Below are 27,967 nucleotides of genomic sequence, written 5' to 3'. Positions count from 1 at the left end.
TGAACACTTGCTAGGTGTCAGGCACAGGGTTAAGTACTTTGTATAGAAAAATCTCAGTTATTTCTCCTACCAGTCCTATAATGCAGGTCCTCGTATTTTCCCCAATTTATAGAAAAGAAAATAGAGGTATATAGAAGTAAAATCACTTGTCTAAGGTCATACAACAAGAAAGTGGTGGACCTGAAAGTCATCTGCTTTCTCCTGAATTGGTGCTGTTAATGTGTATAAGACACCAGCCTGAAGGACATGCCATAGTTTCATGGTTATCCCAGACCTCTATGAAAACAAAAAGGATTGATTCATTCTCAAATTGAGGGTAGAAATTATATCTGCTTAGACATTCACAGTACCCATTACTAAATTAAAAGCTCCAAGAGGTTTTGCAGAAAAAAAACCATTTCAAACTTCCATGAAACCAACATTTTCTATATGTATTTGATGATAGAATCTTTTTCACGTAACAACTTTATAAATAGCCTACTTTTTGGAATGATTACATGGGCTTTAGAGTCAAACAAACAGGAGTTTGGACCAAGACCCTACCATATATTGTGATCTTAATCTCTGCAAGCCTTACCTTTCTCAACTGTAAAATGGGAATAATAATACAAACCTCATAGAATTGTGTTATAATTTAATAAAATAAGGGACACAAATCACTTAGCACAGTACCTGGCATAGAGTAGAATCTCACTAAATGGTACTTTTTATTTTCTTATCTTCTCTTAGTAAGTAAAATAAATTCTGTCTGACTCAGTTTATACTCCCTGTAACTGTCAGCACTGTGCCTTGTACAGTTGGTCCCCCATAAGTGTTTACTGAATTAGATAATACTATTATTTGGGGAAGGTTATTTTTAGATAAATATAGTCTTATAGAACATTAAAAAAATCTTATATATTTTAGTTATCTCAGCATCAATACTACATTAAGCTCAAATGAAAGTTTTAACGAATTCCCAGATGCAAAGGAGATCCAACATTTTAAATCTCTTAGGTTGATGGTAAAATGTTTCTATCTACAGCTAGAGAATGTGTGTATGTAACTGAGGTATTTTCAGATATTCAGTTTGGTTACCATGGCATAGTAGTAAAAAGCAGAATTAAGTAGTCAGATTGCCTGTGTTTGAATCCTGACTCCTCCTCGTACAAACTGTATGAAATTGGGCTTAACCTCTTGGTGCCTCAGTTTGTCATCTATAAAATGGGGCTAGTAATAGTACCTTGTTCATTGGTACTTGTACATATACTCATTTAATATACAGAAATGAGTATATACTTAATATATAATATTAACATATAAATGATATATGATAAAAATGATATAAATATATAATTTATATATATAAATGAGTATGTATGGATATGTTATATACTTATATGTGTGTATGCATATGTAATGTGCTTAGGGTAGTGCCTGGTATATGCACTATAAAAATGTTATCTCTATTATTATGTTGTGTGGCCTTTTCAGAAGCACAACCCTTTATCAGTCACATAAACTATTCACCTTTCTCCCGCACTTCACTTCTTGTTTTTCTCACATGGCAGACTGATAAAAATGGAAATAGTGAGGGAAGGGGTGGAGGAGCTGCTGGTTGGTGACTGGTAAGAGGGAAAGTTACTCCGTATAAGGCGCAACAAACCTGGAAAAGCAATAAAAAGAGAAATCTGAGTTTAGTGGAAAATCTGAAATGCCACTCATTTTAATTTCTTTAAAGAAATCTTTGGGAGTTCTACAATCGACATTGTCTCTGCCTAATAGATTTTTATAGTATGTGAAGTTTTTTATTTCAGTACTCACTAAAGCAAACATACATAATAACGGCATTGGAAGAAACTCCTGCTGCAGGATATATTGTAGACTGTATGCACATTTGATCTCATTCTGTAAATGCTTCTCCATGCAGATTTTCTGTGACTTTGGCGTACTCTCCTTTCTAAGAATGAGATGTTTTGTTTGTTTGTGTTTTGGTACATAAAGAAAGCCTCAAAGTTATAACCTAAGTAGACCTTCAAAGGTCTATTTCTTAGGGTCAAGACTACGGCAATCATTTCAACTGTCACCTGGTCCTCAATTGAGGTTTTATTGTGCTGGATTATGACATAATCCACTGACATAGTAAGGCACCTATTATGTTACAGAGGCAGTTGGCTGAAATAATAGTTTTCTTTATGACCATAGGGGTGAGTTGCCCTTCACATATTGTTGGTTTCATAGCTGTAGATGAATACAACTTGGATTTTACCATCAAAATGAAATTTATGGAAGAAGGTTAATTGCATGCTTATGGGAGAATATATGGATGTGTGGAATTTCCATAATGAGAGTCGTGACTGTTAGATCTTTGGGGTATGCATGTTTGTACATGTGTGTTTAATTTTAGTACAGGGAGTTTGATAAATATATATACATTAACTGATATAAAAAGCCTTATTTTCAGATAAGGTGGAGACCTATTATGACTCAATTTATTATGACATATACAAGGTTATATCCTATGCTTTGAAACAGAAATACATATAGGAAGTATTTTACGTAATATTGCCAAATCCTTGGTACAAACGACAGAGGGTTGGCTCTGTTCCACGAGAACAGCAATGTAATGGGAACATTATACCACCCTTTGTGTTGAAATACCTACTCATTATATTTTCAATCTTTTTTTTCCTCAGTGAGTCCTTGAGTTTTAGAGAAATTAAGCATTTTCTTTCAGGGTGCAATGCATTTTGGCCCAATTTCTGCTTGTATCTCCCCCTGACTTTTGGGCATCCCGAGGTGAGGAGAAATGTTCCCCAGCAGCAACAGCAGCAGCAAAATCTGGGAAAATGTGACAGAGGGATCAAAGCCCAAACTAACCTGTGCAAAAAGTGCAGTTTATTCCCACTCATTTTCCACTTGCAAAAACGTCCTTTGAAGCAAGCAGTTTTGGTGAAGTGATATTAAAAAGCAGGTTTTAAAAGTGAAAACAGCAAGGTTGAGGTGAGGGAATTGATGAAAGCATACTTTATATATATATATATATATATTAACATCTTTACTGGAGTATACTTGCTTTACAATGGTGTGTTAGTTTCTGCTGTATAACAAAGTGAATCAGCTATACATATACATATATCACCATACCCCTCCCTCTTGCGTCTCCCTCCCACCCTTCCTATCCCACCCCTCTAGGTGGTCACAAAGCACCAAGCTGATCTCCCTGTGCTATGCAGCTCCTTCCCACTACCTGTCTGTTTTACATTTCGTAGTGTATATAAGTCCCTGCCACTCTCTTACTTCGTCCCAGCTCACCATTCCTGCTCCCCATGTCCTCAAGTCCATTCTCTACATCTGCATCTTTATTCCTGTCCTGCTCTTAGGTAATTCATAACCTTTTTTTTTTTTTTAGATTCCATATATATGTGTTAGCATACGATATTTGTTTTTCTCTTTCTGACTTACTTCACTCTGTATGACAGACTCTAGGTCCATCCACCTCACTACAAATAACTCAATTTCGTTTCTTTTTATGGCTGAGTAATATTCCATTGTATATATGTGCCACATCTTCTTTACCCATGCATCTGTCGATGGACACTTAGGTTGTTCCCATGTCCTGCCTATTGTAAATAGAGCTGCAATGAACATTGTGGTACATGACTCTTTTTGAATTATGGTTTTCTCAGGGTATATGCCCAGTAGTGGGATTGCTGGGTCGTATGGTAGTTCTATTTTTAGTTTTTTAGGGAACCTCCATACTGTTTCCATAGTGGCTGTGTCAATTTACATTCCCACCAACAGTGCAAGAGGGTTCCCTTTTATCCACACCCTCTCCAGCATTTATTGTTGCTAGATTTTTTGATGATGGCCATTCTGACTGGTGTGAGGTGATACCTCATTGTAGTTTTGATTTGCATTTCTCTAATGATTAGTGATGTTGAGCATCCTTTCATGTGTTTGTTGGCAATCTGTATATCTTCTTAGGAGAAATGTCTATTTAGGTCTTCTGCCCATTTTTGTATTGGGTTGTTTGTTTTTTTGATATTGAGCTGCATGGGCTGCTTGTAAATTTTGGAGATTAATCCTTTATCAGTTGCTTCATTTGCAAATATTTTCTCCCATTCTGAGGGTTGTCTTTTCATCTTGTTTATGGTTTCCTTTGCTGTGCAAAAGCTTTTAAGTTTCATTAGGTCCCATTTGTTTATATTTGTTTTTATTTCCATTTCTCTAGGAGCTGGGTCAAAAAGGATCGTGCTGTGATTTATGTCATAGAGTGTTCTGCCTATGTTTTCCTCTAAGAGTTTGATACTGTCTGGTCTTACATTTAGGTCTTTAATCCATTTTGAGTTTATTTTTGTGTATGGTGTTAGAGAGTGTTCTAATTTCATTCTTTTACATATAGCTGTCCAGCTTTCCCAGCACCACTTATTGAAGAGGCGATCTTTTCTCCACTGTAGATTCTTGCCTCCTTTATCAAAAATAAGGTGACCATGTGTGTGTGGGTTTATCTCTGGGCTTTCTATCCTGTTCCATTGATCTATATTTCTGTTTTTCTGCCAGTACCAAACTGTCTTGATTACTGTAGCTTTGTACTATAGTCTGAAGTCAGGAAGCCTGATTCCTCCAGCTCCATTTTTCTTTCTCAAGATTGCTTTGGCTATTCGGGGTCTTTTGTGTTTCCATACAAACTGTGCAATTTTTTGTCCTAGTTCTGTGAAAAATGCCATTGGTAGTTTGATAGGGATTGCATTGAATCTGTAGATTGCTTTGGGTAGTATAGTCCTTTACGCAATGTTGATTCTTCCAATCCAAGAACATGGTATATCTCTCCATCTGTTTGTATCATCTTTAATTTCTTTCATCAGTGTCTTATAGTTTTCTGCATACAGGTCTTTTGTCTCTTTAGGTAGGGTTATTCCTAGGTGTTTTATTCTTTTTGTTGCAGTGGTAAATGGGAGTGTTTCCTTAATTTCTCTTTCAGATTTTTCATCATTAGTGTATAGGAATGCAAGAGATTTCTGTGCATTAATTTTGTATCCTGCAACTTTACCAAATTCATTGATTAGCTCTAGTAGTTTTCTTGTAGAGTCGTTAGGATTCTCTATGTATAGTATCATGTCATCTGCAAACAGTGACAGCATTACTTCTTCTTTTCTGATTTACATTCCTTTTATTTCTTTTTCTTCACTGATTGCTGTGGCTAAAACTTCAAAAACTATGTTGAATAATAGTGGGGAGAGTGGGCAACCTTGTCTTGTTCCTGATCTTATTGGAAATGGTTTCAGTTTTTCACCATTGAGAACGGTGTTGGCTGTGGGTTTGTCATATATGGCCTTTATTATGTTGAGGTAAGTTCCCTCTATGCCTACTTTCTGAAGGGTTTTTATCATAAATGGGTGTTGAATTTTGTCAAAAGCTTTTTCTGCATCTATTGAGATGATCGTATGGTGTTTCTCCTTCAATTTGTTAATATGGTGTATCACATTGACTGATTTGTGTATATTGAAGAATCTTTGAATTACTGGGATAAACCCCACTTAATCATGGTGTATGATCCTTTTAATGTGCTGTTGGATTCTGTTTGCTAGTATTTTGTTGAGGATTTTTGCATCTATGTTCATCAGTGATATTGGCCTGTAGTTTTCTTTCTTTGTGACATCTTTGTCAGGTTTTGGTATCAGTGTGATGGTGCTCTTGTAGAATGAGTTTGGGAGGGTTTCTCCCTCTGCTATATTTTGGAAGAGTTTGAGAAGGATAGGTGTTAGCTCTTCTCTAAATGTTTGCTAGAATTCGCCTGTGAAGCCATCTGGTCCTGGGCTTTTGTTTGTTGGAAGATTTTTAATCACAGTCTGAATTTCAGTGCTTGTGATTGGTCTGTTTATATTTTCTATTTCTTCCTGGTTCAGTCTTGGAAGGTTGTGCTTTTCTAAGAATTTGTCCATTTCTTCCAGGTTGTCCATTGTATTGGCATATAATTGCTTGTAGTAATCTCTCATAATCCTTTGTATTTCTGCAGTGACAGTGGTTACTTCTCCTTTTTCATTTCTAATTCTATTGATTTGAGTCTTTTCCCTTTTTTTTGATGAGTCTGGCTAATGGGTTTTCAATTTTGTTTATCTTCTCAAAGAATCAGCTTTTAGTTTTATTGATCTTTGCTATTGTTTCCTTCATTTCTTTTTCATTTATTTCTGATCTGATCTTTATGATATCTTTCCTTCTGCTAACTTTGGGGGTTTTTTGTTCTTCTTTCTCTAATTGCTTTAGGTGTAAGGTTAGGTTGTTTATTTGAGGTGTTTCTTGTTTCTTGAGGTAGGACTGTATTGCTATAAACTTCCCTCTTAGAACTGCTTTTGCTGCATCCCATAGGTTTTGGGTCGTCGTGTTTTCATTGTCATTTGTTTCTAGGTATTTTTTGATTTCCTCTTTGATTTCTTCAGTGATCTCTTGGTTATTAAGTAGTGTATTGTTTAGCCTCTATGTGTTTGTATTTTTCGCAGATTTGTTCCTGTAATTGATATCTAGTGTCATAGCGCTGTGGTCGGAAAAGATACTTGACAAGATTTCAATTTTCTTAAATTGACCAAGGCTTGATTTGTGACCCAAGATATGATCTATCCTGCAGAATGTTCCATGAGCACTTGAGAAGAAAGTGTATTCTGTTGTTTTTGGATGGAATGTCCTATAAATATCAATTAGGTCCATCTTGTTTAATGTATCATTTAAAGCTTGTGTTTCCTTATTTATTTTCATTTTGGATGATCTGTCTATTGGTGAAAGTGGGATGTTAAAGTACCCTACTATGATTGTGTTACTGTCGATTTCCCCTTTTATGGATGTTAGCATTTGCCTTATGTTTTGAGGTGCTCCTATGTTGGGTGCATAAATATTTACAATTGTTTTGTCTTCTTCTTGGATTAATCCCTTGATCATTATGTAGTGTCCTTCTTTGTCTCTTGTAATAGTCTTTATTTTAAAGTCTATTTTGTCTGATATGAGAATTGCTACTCCAGCTTTCTTTTGATTTCCATTTGCATGGAATATCGTTTTCCATCCTCTCACTTTCAGTCTGTATGTGGGTCTCTTGTAGACAACATATATACGGGTCTTGTTTTTGTATCCGTTCAGCCAGTCTATGTCTTTCGGTTGGAGCATTTAATCCATTTACATTTAAGGTAATTATCAATATGTATGTTCCTATTACCATTTCTTAATTGTTTGGGGTTTGTTATTGTAGGTCTTTTCCTTCTCTTGTGTTTCCTGCCTAGAGAAGTTCCTTTAGCATTTGTTGTAGAGCTGGTTTGGTGGTGCTGATTTCTCTGAGCTTTTGCTTGCCTGTAAAGGTTTTAATTTCTCTGTCGAATCTGAATGAGATCCTTGCTGGGTGGAGTAATCTTGGTTGTAGGTTTTTCTCTTTCATCACTTTCAATATGTGCTGCCACTCCCTTCTGGCTTGCAGAGTTTCTGCTGAAAGATCAGCTGTTAACCTCATGGGGATTCCCTTCTATGTTCTTTGTTGTTTTTCCCTTGCTGCTTTTAATATTTTGTCTTTGTATTTAATTTTTGATAGTTTGATTAATATGTGTCTTGGCATGTTTCTCCTTGGATTTATCCTCTATGGGACTCTCTGCGCTTCCTAGACTTGATTAACTATTTCCTTTCCCATATTAGGGAAGTTTTCAATGATAACTCTTCAAATATTTTCTCAGTCCCTTTCTTTTTCTTTTCTTCTTCTGGGACCCCTTATAATTCAAGTGTTGGTGTGGTGCATTTAATATTGTCCCAGAGGTCTTTGAGACTGTCCCCAATTCTTTTCATTCTTTTTTCTTTACTCTGCTCTGCAGTAGTTATTTCCACTATTTTATCTTCCAGGTCACTTATCTGCACTTCTGCCTCAGTTATTCTGCTATTGATTCCTTCTAGAGAATTTTTAATTTCATTCATTGTGTTGTTCACCATTGTTTGTTTGCTCTTTAGTTCTTCTAGGTCCTTGTTAAACGTTTCTTGTATTTTCTCCATTCTATTTCCAAGATTTTGGATCATCTTGACTATCATTACTCTGAATTCTTTTTCAGGTAGACTGCCTATTTCCTCTTCATTTGTTTGCTCTGGTGGGTTTTTACCTTGCTCCTTCATCTGCTGTGTGTTTCTCTGTCTTCTCATTTTGCTTAACTTACTGTGTTTGGGGTCTCCTCTTCACAGGCTGCGGGTTCGTAGTTTCCATTGTTTTTGGTGTCTGCCCCCAGTGCGTGAGGTTGGTTCAGTGGATTGTGTAGGCTTCCTGGTGGAGGGGACTGGTGCCTGTGTTCTGGTGGATGAGGCTGGATCTTGTCTTTCTGGTGGGCAGGACCACGTCCGGTGGTATGTTTTGGGGTGTCTGTGACCTTATTATGAATTTAGGCAGCCTCTCTGCTAATGGGTGGGGCTGTGTTCCTGTCTTGCTAGTTGTTTGGCATAGGGTGTCCAGCACTGTGGCTTGCTGGTCGTTGAGTGGAGCTGGGTCTTAGCGTTGAGATGGAGAACTCTGGGAGAGCTTTTGCTGTTTGATATTACATGGAGCTGGGAGGCCTCTGCTGAACCAATGTCCTGAACTCGGCTCTTCCACCTCAGAAGCACAGGCCTGACACCTGGCCGGAGCACCAAGACCCTGTCAGCCACATGGATCAGAAGAAAAGGGAGAAAAAAGCAAGTAGGAAAGAAAAATTACATAAATAAATAAATAAAATAAAGTTATTAACATAAAAAATAATTATTAAAAATTAAAAAGTAATTAAAAAGAAAAAAATATAGAAAGAAAGAAGAGAGCAACCAAACCAAAACACAAATCCACCAGTGATAACAAGCGCTAAAAACTATACTAAAAAAAAAAAAAAAACGGACAGACAGAACCCTAGGACAAATGGTAAAAGCACAGCTATACAGACAAAATCACCCAAGGAAGCATACACATACACTCTCACAAAAAGAGAAAAAGGAAAATATATATTGTTGCTCCCAAAGTACACCGCCTCAATTTTGGGATGATTCGTTGTCTATTCAGGTATTCCACAGATGCAGGGTAGATCACAGATGCAGGTGCAAGTTGATTGTGGAGATTTAATCCGCTGCTCCTGAGGCTGCTGGGAGAGATTTCCCTTTCTCTTCTTTGTTCTCACAGCTCCTGGGGTTCAGCTTTGGATTTGGCCCCGCCTCTGCGTGTAGGTCACCTGAGGGTGTCTGTTCATTGCTCAGACAGGATGGGGTTAAAGGAGCAGCTGATTCGGGGGCTCTGGCTCACTCAGGCCGGAGGGAGGGAGGGGGACAGAGTGCGGGGCGAGCCTGCAGCAGCAGAGGCCAGCAAAACGTTGCACCAGCCTGAGGTGCGCCGTGTGTTTTCCCGGGGAAGTTGTCCCTGAATCACGGGACCCTGGCAGTGGCGGGCTGCACCGGCTCCCAGGAGGGAGGTGTGTGGATAGTGACCTGTGCTCACACACAGGCTTCTTGGTGGCTGTAGCAGCAGCCTTAGCATTTCATGCCTGTCTCTGGTGTCCATGCTGATAGCCGCAGCTTGCGCCCGTCTGTGGAGCTCATTTAGGCGGTGCTCTGAATCCCCTCGCCTCACACAGCCGGAAACAATGATCTCTTGCCGCTTCAGCAGTTCCAGACTTTTTCTCAGACTCCCTCCCGGCTAGCTGTGGTGCACTAGCCCCCTTCAGGCTGTGTTCACACAGCCAACACCTGTTCTCTTCCTGGGATCCGACCTCCGAAGCCGGAGCCTCAGCTCCCAGCCCCCACCCGCCCGGGTGGGTGAGCAGACAAGCCTCTCGGGCTGGTGAGTGCTGGTCGGCACCGATCCTCTGTGCGGGAATCTCTCTGCTTTGCCCGCCCTCCGCACCCCTGTTGTTGCGCTCTCCCCCGTGGCTCTGAAGCTTCCCCCCCACCCACCCCCCGTCTCTGCCCACGAAGGGGCTTCCTAGTGTGTGGAAACCTTTCCTCCTTCACAGCTCCCTCCCACTGGTGCAGGTCCCGTCCGTATTCTTTTGTCTCTGTTTTTTCTTTTTTCTTTTGCCCTCCCCAGGTACGTGGGGAGTTTCTTGCTTTTTGGGAGGTCTGAGTTCTTCTGCCAGCGTTCAGTAGGTGTTCTGTAGGAGTTGTTCCACATGTAGATGTATTTCTGATGTATTTGTGGGGAGGAAGGTGATCTCCACGTCTTACTCTTCCGCCATCTTGAAGGGTCTCCCCCCATAATTTATATTTATTCAGAAGATCTACCACTACTTTAAAACAATCTGTGTTTTACTTGGCAAATTGTCTGTCATTAAAATGCTACTGAAATGGTAAACAGCTGCTACGTTTTTATGCTAATGAAGGGTGGCAGCTAAGTAGTTGTCAAGCCCTGTCTTTATTAGCCTAGAGATTTGATTGGGTAAGGGGGATCACTGTACATTCTGACCTTTGTTGATGGAGCAATCTGTTTGTCAAGTTCCATGTTGCATTCTATTTGATTTGAGTTTGTTAGTACAAAGTGACTCTTGCAGACTCTCCAGGGCCATGTGTTACAATGTTATCAGAGCCACCATTGTGGGCTTAGAGAAAGAATTTTGCTTCCCTTTGGGATACCTACAATGGCAAAATAATTATACATTTGTTCATCAGAAATGTTAAAAGACAAAATTCAACTGAGTAAAATTTAAAGATCTTATCGGCCTTATTGAACGATTCATGGATCAAGCAGCATCCCCTCCAGTGAGCAGGGCTACAGAAAGGGAAGATTCTTAAAGGCAAGACAAGAAAGTCGTAAACAAAAAGGATTATTTCAGGCTTAGGTAACCTATCTATGGGGGACAGAAGGGGTCTGTGTGGCAGATTACTTCCTCTTCCTTTGGGGGATGGAGAGGGCTAACATGACCAATTGCCTCGTTGGTGCTGACCAGAAAATTCCACATTAACTGGTTAGGATAACATTCCTGAGTCAGATTACATTCCTAGGTTGTAACTGCAGTTAGGTTAGCACAAGTGACCCCATTTTAGGCCTTTTGTTTCTTTTTTAACAGGCAGCTTTAAGTATACTGTATGCTTTTATACTGTAGACTTTTGACAATTATAATAATTGTAAATAGTAAAAGGCCATTGGTCTAATATAAGAAATACCTGTTTTTCAATTTAGCTAAGATTTTTTTTTTTTAAGTTATACAATTTTTATTTATTTATTTATTTATTTATGGCTGTGTTGGGTCTTCGTTTCCGTGCGAGGGCTTTCTCCAGTCGCGGCAAGTGGGGGCCACTCTTCATCGCGGTGCGCGGGCCTTTCACTATTGCGGCCTCTCTTGTTGCGGAGCACAGGCTCCAGAGGCGCAGGCTCAGTAATTGTGGCTCACGGGCCTAGCTGCTCCATGGCATGTGGGATCTTCCCAGACCAAGGCTCGAACCCGTGTCCCCTGCATTGGCAGGCAGATTCTCAACCACTGCGCCACCAGGGAAGCCCCTTAGCTAAGATTTTATTTTTTCTTTTTTTGGCTGCGTTGGGTCTTCGTTGCTGCACGCAGACTTTCTCTAGTTGCAGTGAGCGGGGGCTACTCTTCGTTGCGGTGTGCAGGCTTCTCATTGCGGTGGCTTCTCTTGTTGCGGAGCATGGGCTCTAGGCACGTGGGCTTCAGTAGTTGTGGCACGCAGGCTCAGTAGCTGTGGCTCACGGGCTCTAGAGTGCAGGCTTAGTAGTTGTGGTGCATGGGCTTAGTTGCTCCACAGCATGTGGGATCTTCCCGGACCAGGGATAAAACCCGTGTCCCCTGCAGTGGCAGGCAGATTCTTAACCACTGCGTCACCAGGGAAGTCCCTTAGCTAAGATTTTGAAGCAAAGCTTTTAAGATAAATATTTTAGTAAATGCCTCTGTAACATTTGACATATTGATATAATATATCATCTTGGACCTACAAGCTCTGAAGTTAGCAATGTTAGAAGAATAATGTGTAATTAAATGCAGGGTGGTTATGTGAATGCCAGGCTGAGATCAGAGTATTTACTTTGGCATCAGAAAAAAAAAAAAAATTCTGTTTGACCTACACTTTTGGCTGATTCTCTTTTGCTGAGTCCTACTCTATATTCCCTAATGGACGGGCTGACCTAAAGACTTGCCATTACAGATAAATGCTTCAGATGCCCTTCTCTTTTTTCAGTTTTTAGGATCAATGTAAATGAGGTATGACAGTCCATTAAACACTACTGCCAGTAATGTTCTGGAATGATTTGAAATATTATGCAGAGTTTATTAAGGAAATTCATTACCAAAAAATATATCATTGAAATAGAAATTTTAACTATTCTGGGACACCGTGAAAGAAGACTGGTGGAAATTTTAATAGTCAGAACATTTTCCCATACTGTTCATTTCTCCTTGAAGCCAGCAGGGGATTTTAGGCTTATAATTATTTGTGGTCCTATATAGGCATGTCAGGAGGAATTGGAACCTTCATACACTGCTGGTGGTAATGTAAAATGGTTTAGCCATTTTGGAAAACAGTCTGGAAGTTCTCAAAAGGTTAAACCATATGACTACCATATGACCTAACAATCCCCAGTTCCACTCTTAGGTATATATGCAAGAGAACTAAAAACATGTCGCCACACAAAAACTTAGAAACGAATGTTCATAGCAGCATTATTCATAATGGCCAAAAAGTGGAAACAACCCAAATGCCACTCAACTGATGAATAAATAAGCCAAAAATTGTACATCTACAATGGAATATTATTCAGCTTTAAAAAGAAATGAAATTCTGATACATGCTACAACACGGAGGTGCCTTAAAAACATGCCAAGTAAAAGAAAACAGTCACAAAAGACTTCATATTGTATGATTTCATTTAAATGAAATGTCCAGAACAGACATATCTGTAGAGACAGAAAGTAGACTAGTGGTTACCAAGAGCTGGAGGTGTTGGGAAGAATTGGGGGTGTCTGCCAGTGGGTATGGAGTTTCTTTTAGGGATCATGAAAATCTAATATTGCTTGTGGTCCTGGTTGCACAACACTGAATATGCTGAAAATCATTGAACTGTACACTTCAAGTAGGTGAATTTTATCTCAATATGCCTGTTGTATTTTGTTTAAAAGGGGCATATCAGAGCCTGTCTCCTGGAGAGCCACCTGCAGCAGCGATTACTTATCTGCAGTATGTAGAGCTTATAGGCTAGAGAAAAATGCATGTTACCCTGGAGAGGAGTGTTTTAAATCTCCTACAGGCAGGTTACACCGGATATGTAAAGACAGCTTAATAAAATTGTTAAAAGGATAGTCGCTAAAATAATACAAGGCTCATTAGAAATAAAAGTTGAAGTCAAGAATTTGGTTCCAACTCCTCCCTGTCCCCCAAAACCCTGCCTCTACCCTGATTATAATCACCCCTTTTAGATTCTCTAACTCTCCAGTGTCCAGACTAAGGGCAACTTTCTGTTTGTTTTTTTAAGAGAACAAATTGTTTGAGTGATAACTTTCCTGGGATTGGACAGCAACTATAAGAGTCCAGGGTTTCTTCCCCTGGTAAAAACCCTATAATGATCTCTGATTTGCATAAAATGCTCCAACTAGCCATTCAATAATTGTGAATAGTAAATTGCATCCAGCTTCAAGAGGCTCCTCCCCTCCTCTCTCCTACATTTTTGGCTAGTAATAATGATTGAACAAGAGGGTGATATTCTGCCTCACCTGCCAGCAGGATCTGTGTACTGTGTATCTCAGCAGAGTCTGAGCAGCCCTTGACCTTTGCCATAGGGACACATTCTGTATCCCTGTCTTAGACATTGAGCAAGAAGACCCTTTTTAAGTGTATTTTCTCCTCCTGTGCCATTTGCTGACTCCCAGCATAACTCTCTTGCTTGCAGGTTGCAGCTCAGCAGTCTTGTTTTTGCATTGTAAGTTGGGGAGGGAGATGGATGTGAGCAAGAGATTGAATTCATTTTTGTTTTGTTCTTGGCAGGCAGTACATGCCACTCTACTACCCTTCCTGCTCTTGTGCGCACACCTACCCTGATGATGCAGCCTTCACTGGATATCAAACCATTTATGTCTTTTCCAGTAGACAGTAATTCTGCTGCTGTTGGGCTGTTTCCAAATTTTAACACAGTGAGTAAATGCATTTTTATTTTATTTGTCTCCTCCTCAATCTCTTTCTTTCATTACAATTGTGAATAGGCAATAGACATAGCCTCATTCCAAAGTGTGTAGTTTTAGACCATATATTGGTTTACATTATGAAAGATAATGCTTCACCCGTGAGAGTTAGTCCAAACAATAACCAGCATATTTATTTTATAAGTATTTCCACAGGCGACTTTTCACCTGTTGCTTTGTGCAATTTTGATAGACTTTTCAATGGCTTGAGAACCCGTATCTTTTCTGGGATGCTGTTCACATGCTCAAGAACACAATTTAGAGGTATCAAGCCACACTGATTTTTCCCTACTAGTAGAAAGAAAAAGAAAGTGTATGTTTCATCTTCCTGGGTACATTTTTATTTGGGAGATTTTTTAGATAAAGACTCTTACACAAACAGAATTCTTATTTGGAGGCTATTGTAGATTATGTGAATCCGATTCTATTAGTAAAAGGAAAAAATTCATTTTAGATCTACACGTTACTTGTCTGCATACTTTGACATTCCCTTTAAACCACATGATAAATATTAGTGAATTACCTATAATTACCAATGTTCTTCATTCAGGTCAGCTGACCTTCTTCTGTTTGAATGAAAGACAACTTTGTAGGTATGCCAAGTGGAACATGACATCTTTCAACAATAGAATTCAGCCTAAAATCAGTCCATAGCTAGATTCTAAGCTTATAGTAAAAGAAAAGGTTAACCAGTTCAGATGACTGCATAAATTATGTCGGTTCAGTCAATAAATACAGTCAGTTGGGGTCTGATGGTCTACATGAATGATACAGCATTATAGAAGCTACCATAATCAAGAAAAAGAATTGCATTACCAGACAGGGAACGTCTGAAGTACTGCCAAATATTTCCTTCTGCAAACGTATCTTCTGTATGAAGTGAAAACATCAAGAGGATTTTTCCTCAAGGGTTGTAAATAAAATGTGCTGACATGCCTTCTGTTGTGGCTTAGGCATTGTAAGGTAATTGGAGGGTAGGGGAACAGCCAACTTTTTAAAGAGCACTGGCCTCGACTTGGCAAGTAAACGGTTGAATGTTTTCGTCTTCTTGGGCTTTTTCAGACACAAGTCACACAGTTTTTTTTTAAAAGGCCTGAAAAGGTGAGCAGCATTTCTAGTGCAGTGGAACAACTCAGTAAGATAAATCACGCCTGTCCTGGTCACATTAATCCATCAGGAGTGACCATGCCAAAGCAACACATCGTGCCATTTTAGAGAACTTGAACTCAAGCATGCTTATTCTGTCCTCTATCTAAACATGGGTGATACATTCCAGACATGATTGAATTAAGCTATACTTCTGAAAACATTTACTAGGTCTTTGTATTTTGATTAATGTACATTTGGAAGACAGCATTTATAGCCACTGCAGGAGTCCAGTCACTGTCAGGAAGCAGTACTGATGACGTGGGTAAGCATAAATGTCTCCTACTGTGGTTCACCTCTCTGTATTTTGTTTTTAACACGAGTAATACTTATTTCAAAAATTCAAATAAAACATTAGCATTCAAAGCAAAATGTCAAAGTCACCATTCCCTGCCCCTGCAGACACACTTACTCCCTTCCCTAGAGGAAAGCACCCTCAGCAGCTGGTATACGTCCTTCCAGCCCCTTCTAGATGTATGTTATGTACATATCCAATAGGAAACCAATCACTGTTGTCTTTTTACAACTGTGATCTTCTGATTAGCGCTATTCTCTAAGTCACTTTTAGAGAATTTCTAAATGTCTTATATATACTTCTTTGTTCTTAAGGGCTGTAAAACAGAAATGGAAAGAATATCTTTATAAGTTCTTTTTAAAAAGATAGTCTAGTCTCATAATGGCTTTTTAATGTTGTATAGGGCTTACAGATGTACTAACTTGCCTTTTTTGTTTGTTTATTCTATATAGCAATTAATCATATGATGTATTTGAGAAAATCCAAGGAATAATTCTAAGAGATGTTCATTGTTTTTTCTTCTTAGAGGCAAATAAACTTGTAATTTTCAAATGAAAATTTTTTTTTCTTGAAAGTGAAGAATATAGCAATGAACTGCATGATATAGTCATTTTATTCTCTCTATATTATATCCAAGGCATTTATTGGATACAGAGTCCTTCTGGTAATGCATTAAAAATTAAGTCATTGCAAGTGGGACCCTCTATCATCTTGCAAAAAAATGAATTTATGGGATCATTGGATTACCCATGATTTTTCACTGATTTGCAGTTTCAATTACTCTAACCCTTTTCCTATGGACTTTTCCATTCCAGTGTCTAACTCACCCAACAGATTTCCTGGGCAATTTCATAAAAGTCACTGTCCACATTTTCCTAGGAAAATACTTTTACATTACTACTAATAATTATACTAGATTATTGTATTTTGTGATGTTTTACATTCTTCAAAGGACTCAGACCTTAGAACATTTTAATCGACCACGGTTATTATTCCTATTGTCTACATGAGGAAAAAGCGTTAGTAAAGGAAGAACTGAGTCTTGAATTAGAATCTTCTAACTTCAGAACTGATGTTCCAGCTCTTCTGTGTCCTTGGCTCTTTTGGTCCGTGTCACCTCCCACCTCATTCAGTGTGAACAAAGCTCAATCAGAAATCTTTTGTGCTCTTTTCTGGCAGGATGGTAGATAATTTTCAGCAGAATCATTAAGTGGAAAGAGGAAAGGATTTTTTGAATGTGGAATGTATTTTAAAAACAGTTATAATTTCTTGTTAGCAAATTTTTTTTTTCATCCCAACATCAACTTTAATGGCATAAATTTGGAATCAACAACAGAGAGACGGTTAATTACATACAGTAGAATATTTTACAATTATTAAAATTAGTATTTTTAAATGTGGACAAATTGCTCTTCAAGTAATGTTAATGTTAAATGAAAAATAGCAATATACAGAGCTATGTAAAAAAGTATAACAGTTCCATAAAAATCAACAATCACCCCCACAACAACCATTAAACATGTACATGCATACTCTTGTTAGCAAATTTTAAAAGTATATTCTACTCAGTAGTCTGTGTGCTCTTTGAAAACCAACGTGAATGCTACCATAATCACTTCATTTTTAATCAAGGCTAATATTAGTAAATATAAGAAATATATTTTAACTCATAACCATTATCAGAAGAATGAACACTGTACTCTTGAGACCATAGCTGAAAGCTTTGGAAGTTCCAAGTTTTGCTATTTTCTTTGGATTTAAAATATATATATAAAGTAATGGTTTCTTCCTATTTTTATAGCAGAGTATGATAATGTTACATGAGAAACATAGCAAGAATGAAATGGGATTCTGTCATATTCCAAAGCAAATAGGTGCCTGTTCTATACTAAATTGTATGCAGTGAAGAGATATGCTTCACAGTGCTCATTTAGTGGCTATCTTGCCTTTTACTCCATAAGACAAAATCTCTCAGTGTTTATAGGTGAGAATAAGCAAAAAATTCAAGACACTGTTCAAGCAGAGTTCTGAGGAGACATACTAGGGAAAATGGGGTTTGGATCACTGATATTTTATGATGGGCTGTGTGTCAAGGATGCGTGTCTGGAGAATGAGGACGTTAAGTCTGCAAATTTAAAGATCTTGACCCTTATATCTAAAGTTTAATAGGCTTCTCTGCCTGGCAACTCACTGATGCTTACTTCTACCACGCCACCCCACCTTCATTTATTTATCCTTCAGGGCCCAACCTAGAGATCACCTCCTTCACAGGAAACTTTCTGTGACCCTTGCAGTCTGACTTAAGTGCCCATCCTCTGTATTTCCAAAGTACCTCCTGATGACATCATATTCTCCCTGATTATCCATCTATCTTCACTGGGACGTCAGATCCTTGAGAACAAGGGCTCTATCTTGTTTATCTTTGTATGCTTGGTGTCTGGCATAGGTGCTCAATAAAACTGTTTTGAAGGAAGGAAGGGAGAAAAGGACAGAGAAAGGGCTCTAGATCCTTGGTTTTCAATGTTCATGGTCCCCCATCCAGCAAAGGGAATTGCGGCATTTCTGAGCCTTACGTGCAAGGTGATAAGAGCAGGTGTTTACTTTTAATTTCCTGAGAATTGTCATCCTTTTTTAGTCTAAAGGCAATAATTAGTTATAAACTTTTCTCCAGCTATAGTTCTGGCTTTCTCTGTGTGGATGGTATGGAAACTCTGCAAGTATCAACTGCATTCCTTATCCTAGGCCCTAATCTTAGGAGCATTTAGTTTAAAATCAAAGTTATTAATTACTGAATGTTATTGAAAACATAATATATGGACTAAACAGTACTGGGTTTGGGGAAGGAGATAAACAAAATAAATAAAACAAAAATACCCCAGTGCCCAAGAAACTTGTAGGAAATAGAATAAATAGGCTAGAAAAGGCAAGATAATTAAAACCAAGAAATATAGGCAAAGTGAAAATAGTTACTGAACTTTATAGTGTTCAAGAAAGGCCAGAAAGAATGAATTTTTTGTATCCCAATAGAGCTATTTTCATTATTTTGTTGTTCACTTTACTTCAGTTTGCCAACTGCTCCATGGTCATCCTTTAATTTTTGTACATGATGTTTGGTAGCTGCCAAAATATATATAATTGTTTCTCCCTATTAGAATTAGAATCTTCCATTTCCTTTACTGTGGATTCCATTTTTATCTTCATTTTACCTGGATAATACTTGGTGTTTAATACCTGTCTAATACTTGGTTCTCCTTAATAAGAGACTTCTTCAAAATTCAAATGAATTGCATACTTAACACGATGGATTGTGTCAACTTAATATGATAAAATAGGTCCATTTAGAAGGCATACTCACACACATGCTGTTATGGACTGAATGTTCCCTCCTCCCCAAATTCATATATTGAAGCCCTAACACGTGAGTGATAATATTTAGAAATGGGGCCTTTGAGAGGTAATTAGGGTTAGATGAGGTCTTGCAGGTGGTGCCCTTGTAATGTGATTAATGCCCTTATAAGGAGAGACCCCAGAGAGCTTTTCCTTTATCTACCATGTGAGGACATAGTGAGAAGGAAGTCATCTGCAAGCCAGAAAGAGAGCTCTCACCATAACCTGACTATGCTGGCACCCCTGATCTTGGACTTCCAGCCTCCAAAACTGTGATAAATTTATTTCTGTTGTTTAAGCCACCAAGTCCATAGTATTTTGTTATGGCAGGTCAAGCAGACTAAGACATGTATGCAACCTATATATTGTATGTGATGATTAGAAGATCTAGTTTCTTTTTAACAGCCACATATTAGATACATGGACAGATATATTTGTGTGACTCTCCAGAGCTGTAGCTATAATCAAGAGCCACTCAAGACCACAGTCACCTGTCAGTTTCTCTGCTGCTTGGCAGTAGTTTCCATGCCTATTTATTTCAAATGCCTTTGTGAGTCCTGCCATGTTTTTGCAACTGCTCCAGGAAAGCACAAGCACAATGGAGGTCTTTGATGCTTTATTGCAAGAGGCTCAGTGATCTTTTTTTTGTGAAAAATAATCTGATTTTTATTACCTACCTTAAAATTATTTTTTTCCTGACACATGAACAAATATGTGGAGCAGAATAAAGATAATTTCTGAAGTATAAAGTCCCAAATTGCTATATGATTCTTTGAATCATCCATGACAAGCTGTGGAAAGAGACGTGTTTACCATTTATTTTATCATTCTAGACTCTTTGAGATTCTGGGTTATTCATAGTTTGGTGATATCAATGACTATATAAAAATTTTCTTTCTTGTAGTAGAAATAATAATATATTTATCAAGGAGGTCCAAAATAAAGAAATAGGGAATCAAAATCACATTCACTTTGCTGCTAATTCATGCCATGTTTCTCATGAGATGTTACTCTAAGGAAACTTGAAGTAAGCTAGAACATTCAGTGTTTCACCTGCTTTTAATATGTTTATTAATTTAATGAAGTCCTTATTTAAACATTTAAATACCTATTTTTCTTTTATTTAAATTTTTCTTTAATTTTATTTAAATTAAATACCTTACCTCTGCTAATACAATCCAAAGTGAATTTTTGCCATTTGAGTCTTCTTTTTTACTCTAGTAATGCTTTCCTGTTATAAAATGTTATATGTCCCATATTTCGTAGGACAGTAGTATGTCCAGTACTTGAAATGACACATTTGTCCCAGTCAAATAAAAAAGAGAATATGGTCGAATTTTATTTTCATGATATGCTTAAAATATTTCAATGGGTCATATTCTTTCATATGTTCTAAAGAAATATGCCAAGTTGAAACTTTCCACAGTTACTCAAATTTACTGGAAGAGGGGAGGATGACAGCCTATTATTGGATTTAGATAAGTCAACAGCAACACTCTCCAGATCATTAGAAAAAACAGTGGTTATAGGAACTCTTTGAAATGTGCTACAAAACTGTAGAAGATTTTTGTACAGATATTTAAGCATAGATTACTGTCTGGAAATTTTTACATCACTATTGAACATGGCAGAGAGAAAAAATATGTAAACATGACCACTGGAAGGAGAACAAACTATGTAGTGATCTTCAGTATTATTGTCCTCCTCGACTCTTCAGACCACAAATATGTCCTTTTTAAGCTTAATTCACGTCCCCTGCCTTATTCAAAAAAATCCCAAGATTTATCTACTAAAGACTGTTCAAATATCCCTTTACTCACTCTTGAAACCCTTTTAGAATATGTAGATATTATTGATATGGTATGTATATATACACAAGTATGCTTATATAATATGTGGTCATATGTGTTCTCTGTCCTTAAAGAAATTATTTGTTCAGGTTATCTAGGAAAAGGAATGCATTCACAACCACTTACTGAATGTCTACATGTGCCAGTCATTGTGCTAAGGAGGAGTTATAGTGAATAAGGCAGAAGCTGCTCACTGTCTGATAGAAATTACTTCTTCCTCTTGTATAATTCACCATAAGATAACAGAGGATTCTGCTTATAATAAATAGTCAATTCAGTTGATCAAAGCTGCCAAGAAACATCAGATTAAGACTTTGATGGACCTTTAAGGGGTAAGGGAACACAAGGTTTCAGGAGCCTGTGAAAAGAGGCACCCATTGTCCCACCATGCTATGTCCTCTTGCGTGTCCCTTTCATCGTCCTAGTCTTAACCTCACATGGCTCTGGGACCTCATCTTCAGTGCTAGAGTTTCAAGGATTATGTGTACTTGGAGGCCACATCAGATATTCTGGCAAGACAGGTCTTCAGTCTTGGCGCTGTCCCAGGTCAGCATTTTTTAAGAGTAGAGTCAGCTTGGAAAAAGTGTGTGTCAGTCCCTCTTCTTTAAAAATGTATCTTATTTTTAACAAATCTCCAGTTAATTAAAGGAAGAAGAAACCAACAACAACCTTGTTCTTAGCTTGTCTCAGTGACCAAGGCTCTTTATGCCTGTGGTAAAGTCGGAGAGCTTAATAAATATGAAATGTGGCAAAATATTATTGTACAAAACATTCCCTCCAGCCCAGAAAAGGTATTTCTAAATTGGTTGCTCTATAAACATTAATTGATGGTAGTGTTCCCTGAGAAACCTTTATCAAAGCTTGGGAACCCATGCAATAGCACAGACCATTTTTTTTTAACTCCCTCTAGATTCTTGTATTCAGAATTAGGTCTCAAATCTCTTTGGGGGAGGGAAAAACATGTTTTGGAATATTCCAGTTCCTTTATTTTTATAATTGCCATCGAGGGTGCTAAAGATGAATTGGAGTGCTATTTAGCAATCTGTGAAGTTTCAACATCTTTGCGGAGCTCAGTAGGGATCTTGGAAAAACACTTTTTTTCACAGATTTAGCTGTCAATTTAGGTTTTCTTACCTTCCTTTTTATGTTCTGATGCTTGAAATAATATGAAAGAACATAATTTATATGAATAATACCTTATTTTCATGGAATTCTAGTATCAGAGGGCTTTAGCATATTTTAAAGACATTCTACAATTAATTCTTTCAACACATCCACATATGAAATAGGCTACGTGTGTCATTGTTGTACCCTTTTTGCAGATCAGAAGGTTGTAGAATATAATCCAGTCTTCTCATTTCTTCCAATAGACAGCTCTGCCACTGAAAAGGAAAAAAAAGCTAAATATCAGAGAAGCAAGAGCTGGTCTCCACCCTACTGTATCCTGAATTTAAATGTGTGTATTTCTCACAGGTTATTCGTGTGGGGCATATTTTCTTAAGTACCCAATAAATCTCTGTGGCTCCTAATATCAGGCTTGCACTATATTTAGAAGATAGATGTGTCTTGTCAGGCTCATACTTGTTTTCTCTTATTATGAACAGTTTCTAGAGCCAAGTGAAGATCTGAGAGGTGTAGTAAGAAATATATGTGATCTCTTTCACAGGCTTATGATTTACAAATAATTAGAAATGTACAGAAAGTCTCCAACAATTAAAACAACAATTAGTCTGGATCTATGTGTAAAATGGTTTATTGTCATGATAATCAAACCCACAAAATTTCCATTTCCCAAAATGAGCTGAAGCTATTAGATGCTAAAATGATTACCAATAGCCACTATCACATGGTATATACTTAAGTTTCAACTTTTGAAGTACTTACCTTCTAAAGGGGGTGGTGGCATTCATTCATTCAGTCAGTCACTCATTCATCAGTTATACACAACTTCCTTCCAAAAAGCCACTTGGAGCGTTCCCTCTGATCTGAGAAATAAGGCTGCTTGAGTTGTTCCAAAGTAAGCCTCTAACAGTCCTATCTGGCCTGCACTCTGCTTCATGCCACCCTGCGAAGCAGGAACCTGAGTGGAAGGGCGAAGAGGGAAGAGCCATCTACTTCATTACATGGGGAAGAGCACTTGACAAGAGTCAGAAGACTACAGCTGGACTCGTTTTCTTTGGTCTTGAGAAAATCACTTAGCTCCACTTTCCTCATTTTAAAACTAGGGTGATAATACCTTCCTAGTCTATATTACTACATCATGAAAATTTGAGTTTATAATGTTTATGGAGAATTAAGGATATGACTGAATATTTAGAAAATTTCTAGAATTTAGTATCTGTGGAAAAAAACAATATAACATATCACCATCCTATTTTTAATAACTTAAAATACCCATGAATTTCAAATGAGATAATGTTTATGAAATGATTCCTAAACAGAAAAGCTCTATTCTTATAAATAATATTAATATTTTTATTAATATTTCTATCTCTTTGATCTCATCTTCCTAACCAATTACCTTAAGTAAACCAAGTTATGTTTATCACTGGGGCTGGCGTTTTGCATTAGAGCAATCCTAATCAAGGTAGATGCTAAGGATACGGCTAAGACCTCGTTCTTAAGTTTAAGAAATTTACAGTCAGTTTAAAGAAGTCATGTCTGGCGCTAAGCAGGTGCTCAATTTGTGTTACCTTGAATGAGATAATAGTAGTGCATACCTAAAGATCAGAATCACCTGACTGCCTGAAAACAATGCAGAGGGATAATGAATCTTGAGCAGGGTCGGGGAGAGGGTATATTGAGTGGAGGCTGGGAATAACCACAACTGGTTTGTTTGGATTCCTTTTTTCTCCATTTACTTTCAATAATATTTAGACTTTGAAGGCTATGTATGAAGGTATTTTGAACCCGAAAGCTGTGTACCTATGACACATTGTCATTGACACCTAAAACACAAAGATGTGTTCTGCTATATTTTTAAAACACCGTTGACTTCCAAACATAGAACCTTTATTCTCATGTTATTTGTTAATCAAACTGACATTAGTTAAAATGGCAATTTAAAAAAATATTTTAAACTCAAAGTAGTCAACATATTCATTTTTCCTTCATGTACTGATAAGGGAAATCTATTCTAAAAATTCTTTGGACTTTTGACTGTTACAGATCTCTCTTCACCCTACCTCCTTCTTTTTTTCTGAACTTAAATTGCCAATCATACAAGAAAAACCCACTTAACCTGTGCAGTAACACCTAACTGTAAATTCAGTGTGACATCTAACTGTAAATTCGATGCTTCCTGAAAAAAGATTAGTAGTTTTATAGTCTATCCCCAAATATTATATAGACCTTAATGATATGTACATATGTATGAAAACTATTTTTTTATTAGAATACAAACATCAGCCTAAGTAAAACTTTAAAAATATACAAGCCAAGATATTCGTAGTTCCATAGCTATTAGGAACAGCAGAGAAATAATCAATCTTTAGACTTCTGTGGGGGGAAAAAAGGTTTAAAACAGATACATTTTAACTTAGTTCCTTCATAAAAGAACTTTCTAGAAAAAGCCTGTGGCACATAGCTCATCAATCCTTGTGCAATCAGACCTTCCATTGTCTTCTGAGGGAGAGCTGCCACCTCACAGGCCCTGCCCCTTTAATGGGTGAGTAGCTTCTGAAGAAGCATTGTGACGCCCAGATGTGGAGTTCTTTGAAGCTGCACTTCTGGGGAACCATCAATTTTGTTACAGAGCAAGAGTAATATCAGAATTTCCTGGGAATCAGTCATCAAAGGAAATTATCAGCAATTCATAGACTTTCCTTTTTGCATTTGCTTCAGCCTCGAGGGTAATCACAAAAGATTATAGTCTCCATTTCAGCTTTTATATCACTGAAATATTCTTCTCTGCCGAGAACATGATTGATTTCCAGAGGTCAGCTTTTAACCCCAGCTTCAGGAGGCCACTCGGACTTCAGTGGTTTGATAAGTGTCAACAATTGTTATTGTGATATTGTTCTGTTGTGAGGCAGAAATGTGGTGATTCCTGACTAATTATCCTTTAAACAAAGTGACATATCAACTTCTCATGCTGTTAGATATTAAGTATTTGTCCCATTTTAGTAAGTGTTAGACGTTGGGGGAGACAGAAGGGTGAATAAAAATTTTCAAATGAGTGTTGGGAACACTTTGAAACCAGCATCCTGAGATTGAATTTTAGAATGGAAAACAGAATAATTCAGAAATGTTTCTGAAAGTCTTCAAATGGAGTAGGTAGATTATAAATACAAATGATTTTTGCTTCATGAGACTTCATGAACATTACTAGGGATTTTGTGTTTCATGACAACTTGCTATGTGATTCATGTAGGTTTTTCTCCATTGTTTGATTAGGAAATATTAATGTCATATCCATGGCCAAAATATAAGCAAACTGGGCACATTTTTAATTTGATGATTTCATTTGCTATATTCACTTTTCTCATATATATATATATATATATATATATATATATATATATTGCTTAGAACATACAGGGACAGAAAGGGCTTTGTGTATATTTGAAATCAGTTTGGTGGATAAAACAGTTTTACCCAGAAGTGACTAGATTTCCTTACAAATTCAAAAGAGAGGAAAGCAGTTCAGTTTAAACGACTTTTGGTTTGAACTATAGCCTCCTTGCAATCACGTAAAAATAATTATAAATCAAATGAATAAATGTTAAATGTCAAGCTGTACCATTAACAGAGCCTTATTCAATAAAGTAGTTATCACCCCAGAGAGCAGAGGAAGGCACTTTATTAAAGCTCTTTATTTTATTTTACAAGTATGGTATATTTTGTATAATAAAAAGGCAGAGTTGAACCAGAAATGTTTTTTTGCTGAGAAGAGTTGATATGTATACACATATACATCCATAAAAAAAGGCAATAGCAAGGTGAATATATAACATAAAATGGTTTTGATATCACCTGTCCGCAAAACCACTCAGGGACCACTTTCCTAATTAAAGTCCTAAAATGTTAAGTGTGACAGGTAAGCCTGCAAGAAAAAGGAGGACCAGTAGAATCAATGTTGGGAGAGCAGTGACATCCTTGAATGGGGATGGGGGAAGGGCACAGATAAAATGCAAGATGCCCAGTTAAAGTTGAATTTCAGATAAACAACAAATCAGTTTTATTATAAGAACATCCTATGTAATATTTGACACATATTTATGTTAAAAAAAAAAAAGATTTTTATTTGCCAATCTGGCAACCACAGCAGGAGATCTGGGTTCTGGTCTTAGCTGAAGAGGCTCAAGCAAGTTACTAAAACTCTCCGTATCTTTTCTCACTTTCATGTGAGGAAGTTGGACTAAAATCAGGCTGGTGAGACTGGAACCTGACCCACGTGCTTTAACCAGACCTGTTTTCAGCGTTTTATTATATTGAATTTCCAGTTAGGATTCTGTTTGGGGGTAGAGTTGGGGGGAAGGTTCTGAAACTCAAAACAAATAAAAAACAGTTTGAAAATGTAGACAATCTCTGACATTGTACCGCTGTGTCATGAGAGTGTGGCATGGGAGAGCCCACAATGCTTAGGATTGGAGCATTCCAGATTTGCCCCCTTGCATTGAGCCTTTTAGTCCTCACCTGTCAGGTTTCTTCTGAGTGCAAGACTAAGGAATGTGTTGTCCTCTGTTTGGGGAAAAAACACTTCATTTCTACTTTGCTTTACAGCATGAAGAATACATCCAAACAGGTCCAGATTTCCGATTTTGCAATTCTTCCTGCCTAGTGGGGTTTTCTTTTTAATTTGTGTCACGGACCTGTTTTGCCTCAGCATCAGGATATATCTGATTAGTTACTGAACAGCCTTTCAAACTTAGCTTTGACAGAATGGTTTTGAAAGGATGTCAGTTAATGCATTTGGCTGTTCAGCAGGTGTATTGATTTTTAAATCAAGAAAGCTCATTACTTCCCTAGTCTCTTAGAAAGCCCTTGTAACATTTTTTTAGCCCATTTCCCAGAAAATAGGAAAATTTATCACTACTTAGATTTGGAGACTTAGCACCAATAATTTTTATAAACTACATTCATAAGCATCAGCAAGTAGTCTTTGGTTATTTGTATGCCTTTTTTTTTCCTCCTAAAGAACAAAAAGTTCTAGTTTTTTAAAAAGGTATTTCTCAGACTTATTTCTGGCTCTGAATTTTGTTATGGAAATTTAATCCTGGAACCAAGTGTGGGGGTTGTTTTCAAGCCACTATTTTAAAAAGAAAAACAGGAAAGGCCAAGAAGTAGGTGACTATGTTCTATCTAAGATACTAGCCTATCCTTCCAAACCTCAGGATGGGTGTCTTCTTTCAATGTCCTGTAGAAGAATCAGTTCTCATAAGCTATCCTCAAATGAATCTCTATCTTGTTTAGTATTTTGCACATCTATTGAAAACCTATACTTCAGTCCATATTCCTGAAAATGGTTTTATTTCTTGTTTTATTTCACCCTGAGGAAACAAAATACTAAATAAAACATAGGTAACAACTGACTCATTTATTTTAGATTCTCTTGGTGAATCCAGTTTCCTGTTCTCATCACTCTGAATAGTGTTTTTCTTTGGATGAGAGAGTTTATTGTCAACTATGTACGCCTTGGGCTCTTTGTTTTTTGAAATATGGATATACCTCACTGAGAAATATAAAGTATAAATACTTCGAAGGTAGTAAACTTTTCCACAGGAAAAAAATATTAATAGTATTTGTCCATCATTTCATTTCTTCTTCTGTGCTATTAAAATTCAGATAGAGCTAAATTCTTATTAATTCTCTTCCAGGTAGTTTTTCATTTTCTTAAAAATTTTGTAACTTTTCTCATATTCTCTCAAAAGTGCATCTCATAATTTCATAGAAACTTTTGTTACCTTGCCTTTGACAGTTGTTACTGATCTTTCATAATCTGTATGCATGCATTGGCCAAAATTATTTTAGTTATAGGAACATCAATAGTAAACATAAAATGAAAACCCTTTCAAGAACTTTCTTGTGTCCTGATGGAAAAACACCTCTCTTTCCTCATGGTTTCAGTCATATCTAAGCATTTCTTGTTCAAGAATGAAAACAAAGAAAGAAAAGGACTGTATTTCCTTAGGAGATATAGTTTGCTCATACCTTAATGT

At 37.3% G+C, this 27,967-nt stretch overlaps 1 protein-coding gene across 7 annotated transcripts in view; it reads left to right on the top strand.

Moving 5' to 3' along the window:
- Positions 1-27,967, top strand: part of ZNF385B (zinc finger protein 385B) — a 146,058-nt gene that overhangs the window by 49,486 nt on the left and 68,605 nt on the right. For 6 of the 7 annotated variants that reach the window (XR_005020692.1, XM_036858813.1, XM_036858812.1 and 3 more), the window contains exon 2: positions 13,936-14,081. Coding sequence is in view for 5 of the 7 variants with exons in the window: in XM_036858812.1 (XP_036714707.1) it covers positions 13,936-14,081 (146 nt within the window). In the remaining 2 variants the exon portion in view is untranslated. Of the gene's footprint in view, positions 1-13,935; positions 14,082-27,967 lie in introns of those variants that run through there. The other variant, XM_036858815.1, reaches the window with a different exon arrangement.

The sequence above is a fragment of the Balaenoptera musculus genome, chromosome 7, assembly GCF_009873245.2.
Source record: "Balaenoptera musculus isolate JJ_BM4_2016_0621 chromosome 7, mBalMus1.pri.v3, whole genome shotgun sequence".
In the NCBI taxonomy this organism is placed as follows: domain Eukaryota; kingdom Metazoa; phylum Chordata; class Mammalia; order Artiodactyla; family Balaenopteridae; genus Balaenoptera; species Balaenoptera musculus.
This window is presented reverse-complemented; position numbering and strand designations above follow the sequence as displayed.